We start from the raw sequence: 10,945 nt of genomic DNA on the forward strand, positions 1-10,945 counted from the left end.
TCCTCCTCAATTTTCAGGTATTTTGGTGGTGGCTCGGTCCCGTCCTGCAGCTCCGGTGCCGCAATCCCCATTTCGGCTGGTTCCTCCTCAATTTTCAGGCGCTTTGGGGGCGGCTCCATCCCAGCTTGCAGCTCCGACTCCGGCATCGCCATTTCACCTGGTTTCTTGATTTCAAAGCATTTTGGGGGCGGCTCGGTCCCCACCTGCAGCTCCAGTGCCACAATCACCATTTCAGCTGCTTTCTCCTCAATTTTAACGCATTTTGGGGGCGGCTCGGTCCTGGCCGGTGGCTCTGGTGCTGGCACCACAATCTCCATTTTAGCTGGTTTCTCCTCAATATTCAGGCACTTTGGTGGTGGCTCAGTCCCGGCCTGAGGCTCTGGCTCCGGCATCTCCATTTCAGCTGCTTTCTCCTCAATCTTCACACACGTTGGGGGCGGCTCGGTCCCGGCCTCCGGCTCTGGCTCCGCAATCGCCTTTTCAGCTGCTTTTTCCTCCATTTCCAGGCAATTTGGAGGCGGCTCGGTCCCGGCCTGCAGCTCCCGCACCGGCATCGCCATTTCGCCTGTTTTTTCCTCAATTTGAAAGCATTTTGGGGGCGGCTCGGTCCCCACCTGCGGCTCCGGTGCCACAATCACCATTTCCGCTGGTTTTCCCTCAATTTTCAGGCACTTTTCGGGCGGCTCGGTCCCGGCCTGTGGCTCTGGCACCGCAATCTCCATTTCGGCTGCTTTCTCCTCAATTTTCAAACACTTTGGCGGTGGCTCAGTCCCGGCCTGCAGCTCCAGTGCTGCAATCTCCATTTCAGCTGCTTTCTCCTCAATTCTTAAGCGCTTCAGGGGTGGCTCAGTCCCGGCCTCCGGCTCCGGCATCGCCATTTCCGCTGGTTTCTCTTCAATTTTAAAGCGCTTCAGGGTGGGCTCGGTCTCACTCAGCCTGCGGCTCCGGTGCTGGCGCCGCAATCACCGTTTCAGCTGGTTTGTCCTCAATTTGCAGGTATTTTGGCGGTGGCTCAGTGTCAGCCTGCAGCTCCGGTCCCGCAATCACCATTTTGTCTCGTTTCTCCTCAATTTCCAAGCATCTTGGAGGCGGCTCAGTCCCGGCCTGCGGCTCCAGAACCGGCGCAGCAATCGCCATTTCAGCTGGTTTCTCCTCAATTTCCAGGCCCTTTGGGGGTGGCTCAGTGCCATCCTGCAGCTCTGGTCCCACAATCACCATTTTGGCTGGTTTGCCCTCAATTTTGAAGCACTTTAGGGGCAGCTTGGTCTCAGCCTGCGGCTCCAGCGCCACAGTCACCATTTCAGCTGGTTTCTCTTCAATTTTCACACATTTCAGGGGTGGCTCAGTCCCGGTCTGCGGCTCCAGCGCTGCAATCACCATTTCAGCTGGTTTCTCCTCGATATTCAGGCCCTTTGGGGGTGGCTCGGTGCCATCCTGCAGCTCCGGTCCCGCATTCACCATTTCGGCTGGTTTGTCCTCAATCTTCAAGCATTTTTGGGGCGGCTCGGTCCCCACCTGCGGTTCTGGCACCGCAATCTCCATTACGGCTGGTTTGTCCTCAATTTCCAAGGATCTTGGGGGCGGCTCGGTGCCATCCTGCAGCTCCGGTCCCGCAATCGCCATTTCAGCTGGTTTCTCCTCAATCTTCAAGCACTTTATGGGCAGCTCGGTCCCGGCCTGCGGCTCCAGAACCAGCGCAGCAATCACCATTTCGGCTGGTTTGTCCTCAATTTCCAAGCCCTTTGGGGTCAGCTCGGTCCCCGCCTGCAGCTCCCGCGCCCGGTGCCACCTCATGTGTGCGTTCTTGCCCCGCATCGTGGCAAACGCCCTGGAAACGGGGCGGAAAACCCAGGTTTTAGTGCTTTTTGGCTTCACCCTCTCTGGGTGCGTTTTGGCGCGGGTCCGGCGCCGTTTCTCGGCTCCGCGCCGGGTGGCTTTAACACCTTTTAACCTCTTTATCCCCAAATAAGCAACAACTCACCTGCCGCACTCCGTGCATGGAAAGGACTCCCCGGCGCCCTCATTTTGGGCCATTTGCTGCTTCATTTTGGCCCTTTCCTCGGGCGAGGGACGGGGCTTCTTCTTCGGGGGCTGGAAAGTGGCCTGGAAAGCAGAGATTCCCCTCATTCCCCCCTTTCACCAAAGGTCGAGAGCGCTGAGAATAAACCAGCTTGGAAACAAGACCCTATGGAACAGCCCATAGAGACAACTCAGCCAGGTGAGGCTAAAAGAGCCAAAACCGGCTCTTTTTGTGACACAAACCACCGCTTTTTGGCAGGGAACGCACAGCAATTCCCTTCGGCGGCGAAGCCAAAACCACAGAATATCCCCCAAACCATTCAAACCCCACCAGGATCGTTAATACCTGGAATCACTGCAATCAACCTGCAGCCAATCGAGCCCATTTCGGGCCCAAAAAGCCGCTTTTTTGGCCTCAAGGCGGTTTTCCTGCAGCGCAAATTCTGTGTAAACGCGTTTTCTACCTTCTCCTCGGCCTTTTCCTTGTTTCTCTTGGCTTTTTTGCCCGTCCCTTTTGCTCGGTAGGACTTGAGTTTGGTCGTTTTCTTCCAGATGTAGTAATATTCAACACACTGGGCCACAGTCTTAGTCTGGACCTAAGCGAGGGGATAGGGGCGGTTTAGGATGGAAACGCCGCGGTAAATCACATTTACGCCTCGTTTTGTCTCATTCCGGTGCCTTTTTTGCAGCGTTAAGCAGCAAAATGACATTTGGAGAACGGGAGTTCGATGCGTGACTCAAAAACGCGGCTTTTTGGGTTAAAACCCGATGATTTTGGGGGATTTACCTTCTTGTGGATGCGATAAAAGTCCTTCTTGTGGGTGGCAAAAGCACGGTGGAAAAGCTGCTGCTCCAATGGCGTCCACGTGTCCGAGCCTGCGGGGCAATGAGCGGGTTCGTTATGGGGAACGCAATTAGCAAACGGGGCGGGGGGGTCGTTATCGGCAGCCCAAGATGTTTAAATCGGCGTGGAAAGGGTATCGTGGTGTCTGTTTGTGTCCTGGGGGGGAATGGGCCCCGTTCCTCGTTTACCTGCGTAATGATAATTGGCCAGAGGGTCCGATTCGGACTTGGGGGGCCCCCCCGAAAGCAGCATCTCCAGCGCCTTCTGCAAGAGGAAGAGGCTCGGGGTTCGCCTTCCATTCGGAGCAGGACGCCCCAAGTTGTGATTTTGGGGGTTTTGGGGTGATATCGGGGGGTTTTGGGGAGATATCGGGGGGCTTGGGGAGATATCGGGGGGTTTTGGGGCGATATCAGGAGGTTTGGGGGTGATATCAGGGGGTTTTGGGGAGATATCGGGGGGTTTGGGGTGATATCGGGGGGTTTTGGGGAGATATCAGGAGGATTTGGGGTGATATCGGGGGGTTTTGGGGAGATATCAGGAGGTTTTGGAGTGATATCGGGGGGTTTGGCGGTGATATCGGGGGGTTTTGGGGTGATATCAAGGGGTTTTGGGGAGATATCAGGGGGTTTTGGGGTGATATCGAGGGGTTTTGGGGTGATATTGAGGGGTTTTGGGGTGATATTGAGGGGTTTTGGGGAGATATCAGGGGGTGTGGGGTGATATCGAGGGGTTCTGGGGTGATATCAGGGGATTTGAGGAGATATCAGGGGGTTTTGGGGTGATATTGGGGGGTCTGGGGTGATATCGAGGTGTTTTGGGGAGATATCGGGGTGTTTTGGGGAGACATCGGGGGGTTTTGGGGTGATATCGGGGTTTGGGGGTGATATCGGGGGGTTTTGGGGTAACATTGAGGGGCTTTGGGGAGATATCAGGGGGTTTTGAAGAGATATCGAGGGGTTTTGGGGAGATATCAGGGGGTTTTGGGGTGATATCGAGGGGTTTTGGGGAGATATCGAGGGGTTTTGTGGTGATATCGGGATTTGGGGAGATATCAGGGGGTTTTGGGGTGATATCAAGGTGTTTTGGGGAGATATCAGGGTGTTTTGGGGAGATATCAGGGGGTTTTGGGGTGATATCAAGGTGTTTTGGGGAGATATCGGGGTGTTTTGGGGAGATATCAGGGGATTTTGGGGTGATATGAGGGGGTTTTGGGGTGATATCGGGGTTTTGGGGTGATACCGGGGGGTTTTGGGGTGATATCGGGGGCATGGGGGTGATATTGGGGCTTTTGGGGGTGATATCGGGTGGCTTGGGGGTGATATTGGGGGGTTCTGGGGTGATATCAGGGGGTTTGGGGAGATATCGGGAGATTTTGAGGTGATATCGGGGGGTTTTGGGGAGATACTGGGGGGGTTTGGAGTGATATCGGGGGGTTTTGGGGAGATATCATAGGGTTTTGGGGTGATATCGGGGGGTTCTGGGGTGATATCAAGGGGTTCTGGGGTGATATCAAGGGGATTTGGGCAGATGCCAAGTTGTTTTGGGGAGATATCGGGGTGTTTTGGGAAGATATCAGGGGGTTTTGGGGTGATATCGGGGGGTTTTGGGGTGATATCGGGGGGTTTTGGGGTGATATCGGGGGGCTTTGGGGAGATATCGGGGGTTTTGGGGAGATATCAGGGGGTTTTGGGGTGATATCAATGGGATTTGGGGAGATATCAGGGGGTTTTGGGGTGATATCGGGGGGTTTGGGGTGATATCGGGGACATGGGGGTGATACTGGGGCTTTTGGGGATGATATCGGTGGGTTTGGGGTGATATTAGGGGGTTCTGGGCTGGTATCAAGGGGTTTTGGGGAGATATCAGGAGGTTTTGGGGTGATATCAGGGGGGTTTGGGGAGATATCGGGGGTTTTGGGGAGATATCGGGGGTATGGGGGTGATATCGGGGGGCTTTGGGGGTGATATCGGGGGGTTTGGGGGTGATATCAGGGGGTTTGGGGTGATATCGGGGGGTTTTGGGGTCACTCACCATCAGGTCGCCGCGCGCCGCGTGCAGGCAGTGCAGGGCCAGCTCCAGGTTGGGGACGGCGCCGGGGACGGCGCTGGAGCTCCCAGGGACAGCACTGGAGCTCCCGAGGATGGCACTGGAGCTCCCGGGGATGGCACTGGAGCTCCCAGGGACGGCACTGGAGCTCCCGGGGACGGCACTGGAGCTCCCGAGGATGGCACTGGAGCTCCCGGGGATGGCACTGGAGCTCCCGGGGATGGCACTGGAGCTCCCGGGGACAGCACTGGAGCTCCCAGGAACAGCACTGGAGCTCCCGAAGATGGCGCTGGAGTTTCCAGGGATGGCACTGGAGCTCCCGAGGATGGCACTGGAGCTCCCGAGGATGGCACTGGAGCTCCCAGGGACGGCACTGGAGCTCCCGAGGATGGCGTTGGAGCTCCTGGGGATGGCGCTGGAGCTCCCGGGGACGGTGCTGGAGCTCCCGGGGACGGTGCTGGAGCTTGCCATGGACAGCAGGGTCAACACTGCAACCGACACGGGGTGGGGGAAACGGGGTGATGGGACATGGGGATGTTGGGGTTCGGGGGGGAAATGGGGTGATATGAGGTGGGGATGTTGGGGTTTGGGGGGGAAAGGGGGATGTGACATGGGGGTGTTGGGGTTTGGGGAAAGGGGGATGTGACATGGGGGTGTTGGGGTTTGGGGAAAGGGGGATGTGACATGGGGGTGTTGGGGTTTGGGGAAAGGGGGATGTGACATGGGGATGTTGGGGGAAAGGGGGATGTGACATGGGGGTGTTGGGGTTTGGGGAAAGGGGGATGTGACATGGGGGTGTTGGGGGAAAGGGGGATGTGACATGGGGGTGTTGGGGTTTGGGGGTGGAAATATGGGATCCAACAAGGAAAAGCTGGGGTTTGTCAAGGAAAAGCGTGATACGACAATGGGTACGATTCAAGGAAAAGTTGGAGTTGGTCAAGAAAAGATGCGATATGATAAAGGAAATGTTGGGGTTTGTCAAGAAAAGGTGCGATAGGACAAGGAAAAGTTGGGTTTTGTTGAGAAAAGACGCGATAGGACAAGGAAAAGTTGGGTTTTGTTGAGAAAAGACGCAATAGGACAAGGAAAAGTTGGGTTTATGTCAAGAAAAGACAATAGGACAAGGAAAAGTTGGCTTTTGTCACGAAAAGACACAATAGGTCAAGGAAAAGTTGGAGTTGGTCAAGATAAGAACCAATAGGACAAGGAAAAGTTGGGTGTATGTCAAGAAAAGACGCGATAGGACAACAGAAACGTTGGGTTCTGTCAAGAAAAGACGTGATAAGACAAGGAAAAGTTGGGTTTTGTTGAGAAAAGATGCGATAGGACAAGGAAAAGTTGGGTTTTGTTGAGAAAAGACGTGATAGGACAATGGAAACGTCAGGGTTGGTCAAGAAAAGGTGCGATACAACAATGGGTACGATACGAGAAGGAAAAGTTGGGTTTATGTCAAGAAAAGACGCGCTACAACAAGGAAAAGTTGGGTTTTATCAAGAAAAGTGTGATAGGACAAAGGAAACGTCGGGGTTGGTCAAGAAAAGGTGCGACATGATAATGGGTACGATACGAGAAGGAAAAGTTGGGTTTTGGGGACAAAAGGTGCGATACGGGACAGCGGAAAACGAGCCAACCAGGTGGAGCGGAGAGCAAGAAACACACGGAAAAACGTCACTATTTCTACCCAAAAGGCAGCGTTGGGAGCCCCAAGAGCAGCGACGACCCCCCCGGGGCCCAGGTGGGGTGGGCCAGGCACCCAATGCGTGCGATACCTGGGTCGGGCGCCTGCGGGTCGGTGTCCATGTCCCCCCAGGGCTTCCAGACCAGCTCCGCGCGCTCCTCGTCCTGCTGCGCCTGCGCTGGGTCGCGCAGGGCCGGCAGCTCCGCCTGGAAGCCGCTCCCCACGTTGATCTGCCTGGAGAGGGGACGGGAGGCGGTGACGGGGACCGCGGCGGCGCGGCGGGGGGGACGGGGGCGTTCTGAGCGCTCACGGCATCATCGTGCTCCGATCGGCACCGAAACCGCGCGGTTCGGCCGAAAACCACAGGGATTCGCTCCAAGACGCGGCAGAGTGGGAGAGACGCCCTGCGAGGGCTCGGAACAACAAAGCGTTGCCGGGGTTCCGCCGCGACATCAGCGCCGCCGGTGACATCAGCGCCTCGTGTTCCGTTCGGAATGGACGTCAATGGGTCCTGGCGGGCCAAACGAGGGGCAGGAAAAGCGCGACGCACCCGTTTTGCGCCCGTTTTTGGTGGTTTGGGGACTCACGGCCGGACGCTGATTTTGGGGGCGTCCTTCACCAGGCACAATCCCAAGTCGCCGTCCATTCTGCCTGCGGGATATTGAGAAATAAGGGGGGAAAAGCAAGGCTCAGGATCAAAATCATCGTGCCGAGACCGTTCCTCGGCATCACAACCACAAATTGTCCCAATTCCCATCGTTTTGGTGAAATCGGTCGCTGATGGATCATCCCAATGGGGTTTTGCAGTCGATCGCAGCACTCGGGTGGTTTTTACACCCGATATCACAGCGAAACGCTGGGGGGTTGTTTCCATCCCATATTCCACAAAAGCACCCATTTTGGGGGTTTTTGGGGAGCACGAGCTCTGCGTTTGTCACCACAAACCAGCGAGGGGACGCCGAACCCAAACCGGGTTCACCGGGCGGTTTTACACCGGGATCGCTCGGCCCGGGTTGAGATAAACCCCCCGTAAACCACAACCATAAAGCGGGGTGTTCCCCCCAAAGCGCTACGTGGGGACATCCGCATCGCACTGAATTAACCCCGCGGGGCGGCCGAAAGCGCTTCAATCCCGGTGTCGGGATCACGAGGGGTTTTGGCCTCCGTCGCCTTTTTGCTGCGAGATCTTCCCATCCGGAGACGCATTTTCGGTGATCTGGGCAACATCGAACGAGAAAAGGGTTAAAGGTGGAAAACGCACAAAATCACACGGGCGTTTATCTGCTTTTCCTCCTTTTTTGGCTCAAAAGCAAGCGGCGAACCCCAAAATGAGGGGTCTGGGGACCCACCAGTCCTGCTGATGCTTCCTCCCTTTCACCCAACTCGAGGCGATCGCCGGGTTCCGTATTTCGGATCAATAACCCAGCGGGAGCCTGGAGCCTCCCAGAGCCCGTCCCTGGGGTAGCGGCCGCCGAGCGCGTCCCCATAGCGTTATTTGGGTGTAATTTGGGGGGTTTTGGGGCACGTAGCACCCTTGGTTCAGCCAGGGACACACACACGGGTGCTCCGGGAAGCGACTCCGGCGCCGCCGGTTGCCGAATCATCGCACAACCATCCAAGTACTCCTCACCCACCTCGTTCCTTGTCACTGGAACCAACACCGGGATCACCAGGGGGGTTTTCGGACAGCGTCGGGGGTTCGGAGGCGCCGTTTCCATCTCCCAACGATGGTTTCGCGGTGTTTGCATCGCCCGCGTCGCGCACCTGAGCACAAACGGAACCGGGAGCGTCGGTGGCGCTGGAGGATATCAAAGCGCTTTGCAAACTGCTCTTCCCAATTATTTCTCCGTTATATAACGAGGATAATAAAACCCGCTACGCTAAACACGACCCAAACCGGGCGGGAGCGCGCAACGTGAATCTTTACACTGCAGCGATTCCCTATTTCTCGTTTTCTCACCCCGTCGTCTCCACTCAATCGGCAGCGACGTTCACAAATCATCCAGTTACGCACAATTTGGTAACGACCCCCGCAAAGGGCTTCGACGGCACCGCCGTCCCCCCCGCCGCCTTCGCTCAGATCCCCGCTCAATGAGCAGCACCCATGGGTGCCCGTTACCTGCCCCCTCTCGGCGTCCACCGACCACCCGTGGTTCCGGCACATGGAGACGCCGCCATCCTCAACCGGAGCAGCCGCCAAGTGGCTAAAGTGACAAAAATCAGGATAAATAGGTAAAAAAATCAACATGATAAAGCCGCGGCGCTTTTAGAACAGATGGCGTAGTCGGCACTGAAGCTCCAGGCAGGTGGAGCTTGCCCGGTGGAATCAATCGGCGTTCGGTCTCAAAGGTTTCAACCCAAAAGGGTTAAATAGCAAGGATTAATAAATACTGACCCTCATTAATAATTACTGATTGTCATTAATAAATAGTGACCGTCACTAATAAATACTGATCGTTATTAATAAATACTGACCATCATTAATAAATACTGATCATCATTAATAAATACTCACAATCATTAATCGATACTGATTGTCATTAATAAATACTGACTGTTATTAATAAATACTGATCATCATTAATAAATACTCGCCATCATTAATCAATACTGATCATCATTAATAGTGACGGTCATTAATAAATACTGATCGTCATTAATAAATACTAACCATTATTAATAAATGCCGATCACCATTAACAAATACTGATCATCATTAATAAATAATAATCATCCTTAATAAATACCATCATTAATCAATACTGATTGTCATTAAGAAATACTGACCGCCATTAATAAATACTGGCCGTTATTAATAAATACTGGTGGTTATTAATAAATACTAATTGTCATTAATAAATACTAACCATCATTAATAAATACTGGTTGTTATTAATAAATACTGATCACTATTAATAAATTATGACCATCATTGGTAAATACTGATCATTAGTAACCAGGCTCAGGTTGGGCTCCAGGTTGGGCTCAAGGCTCAGATTGGGCTCCAGGTTGGGCTCCAGGCTCAGGTTGGGCTCCAGGTCAGGCTCAAGGCTCAGGATGGGCTCCAGGTTCAGGTTGGGCTCCAGGTTGGGCTCCAGGCTCAGGTCGGGCTCCAGGCTCAGGTTGGGCTCCAGGTCGGGCTCCAGGCTCAGACTGGGCTCCAGGTCGGGCTCCAGCGCTTCCCCGCAGAGCAGCCCGGGGCTCTGGGCAAAGCCACGCAGCTCGTCGCCCAAGGGAAACAGGTCCATGGTCACCGGGCTCCAAACACCCCGGAGCAAAAACCAGAGCGGCCCCAGGACACCCGGGCTCCCAAAGAGCCTGGAAAAGGGACACAAAGAGTTAAATTGGGGGGAGTGAAGTGGCTGCTGATGCTGAGAAACCCCCGGGGGTTCGGGGCTGGGGGGAAAGGGGGGATCTGTATGAAAACTGCTCTGGGGAAAAGGGGGGAAGGGGTTGGGCTGCACGGGAATGGGAGGAGGGACGGGAAAACGGGAGAGGGAAACGGGGAAGAGGGAAAAGGGGGGAAAGGGGGAAAAAGGGGGGAAAGAGGGAAAAGGGGGAAAAAGGGAAAAGAGGGAAAAGGGGGGAAAGAGGGAAAAGGGGGAAAAAGGGAAAAGAGGGGAAAAGGGGGGAAAGAGGGAAAAGGGGGGAAAGAGGGAAAAGGGGGAAAAAGCAAGGAAAGAGGGAAAAGGGGGAAAAAGGGGGAAAGAGGGAAAAAGGGGGGAAAGAGGGAAAAAGAGGGAAAAAGCGAGGAAAGAGGGAAAAGAGGGAAAAAGGGGGGAAAGAGGGAAAAATAGGGAAAAAGCGAGGAAAGAGGGAAAGGGGGGGAAAAGGGAAGAAACAGGGATAAAGGGGGAAAAGAGGGATAAGATGGAAAGAGGGGGGAAGAGGGAAAGGGGGGAAAGAAGGGAAAAGAGGGAAGAGGGAAAAGGGGAGAAAAGGGGGGAAAGAGGAAAAAGGGGGAAAAGGGGGGAAAAGGGAAAAAGGGGGAAGAGGGAAAAGAGGGGGAAGAGGGGGGGAAGAGGAAAAAGAGGGAAAAAGGGGGCAAAGAGGGATAAAGGGGAAAGAGGGAAAAGAGGGAAAAAGGGGGGAAGAGGGAAAAGGGCGGAAAGAGGGAAAAGAGGGATAAAGGGGGAAAGAGGGAAAAGGGAGAAAAGGGGGGGAAGAAGGAAAAAGGGAGAAAAAGGGGGAAAAGAGGGGGAAGAGGGAAAAAGGGGGGAAAGGGAGAAAAAGGGGGGAAACAGGGATAAAGGGGGAAAGAGGGAAAAGAGGGAAAAAGGGGGGGAAAAGGGGGAAGAGGGAAAAGGGGGGAAAGAGGGAAAAGAGGGAAAAACGGCGGAAAGAGGGAAAAGAGGGAA

The 10,945-nt window shown here is 54.7% G+C and overlaps 2 protein-coding genes across 2 annotated transcripts; both read right to left on the reverse strand.

Annotated features, from left to right (window-relative positions):
- Nucleotides 1-927: 927 nt before the first annotated feature.
- LOC136115901 (uncharacterized) lies at nt 928-5,063 on the reverse strand. Its single transcript, XM_065862111.2, has 6 exons — nt 4,895-5,063; nt 3,052-3,127; nt 2,807-2,895; nt 2,484-2,615; nt 1,982-2,103; nt 928-1,828 (listed from the first exon to the last, which is right to left on the reverse strand). The coding sequence occupies exons 1-6, from the start codon at nt 4,895-4,897 to the stop codon at nt 928-930; spliced, it is 1,323 nt and encodes a 440-aa protein (XP_065718183.1). The 5' UTR covers nt 4,898-5,063.
- A 1,476-nt stretch (nt 5,064-6,539) lies between these two features.
- On the reverse strand, nt 6,540-8,213 carry LOC139826081 (zinc finger protein 541-like). The gene is made up of 2 exons (XM_071801028.1): nt 6,898-8,213; nt 6,540-6,821 (listed from the first exon to the last, which is right to left on the reverse strand). The coding sequence occupies exons 1-2, from the start codon at nt 7,056-7,058 to the stop codon at nt 6,587-6,589; spliced, it is 396 nt and encodes a 131-aa protein (XP_071657129.1). The 5' UTR covers nt 7,059-8,213; the 3' UTR covers nt 6,540-6,586.
- Nucleotides 8,214-10,945: the final 2,732 nt, after the last annotated feature.

Source organism: Patagioenas fasciata, chromosome 34 (assembly GCF_037038585.1).
Source record: "Patagioenas fasciata isolate bPatFas1 chromosome 34, bPatFas1.hap1, whole genome shotgun sequence".
Lineage (NCBI taxonomy): Eukaryota > Metazoa > Chordata > Aves > Columbiformes > Columbidae > Patagioenas > Patagioenas fasciata.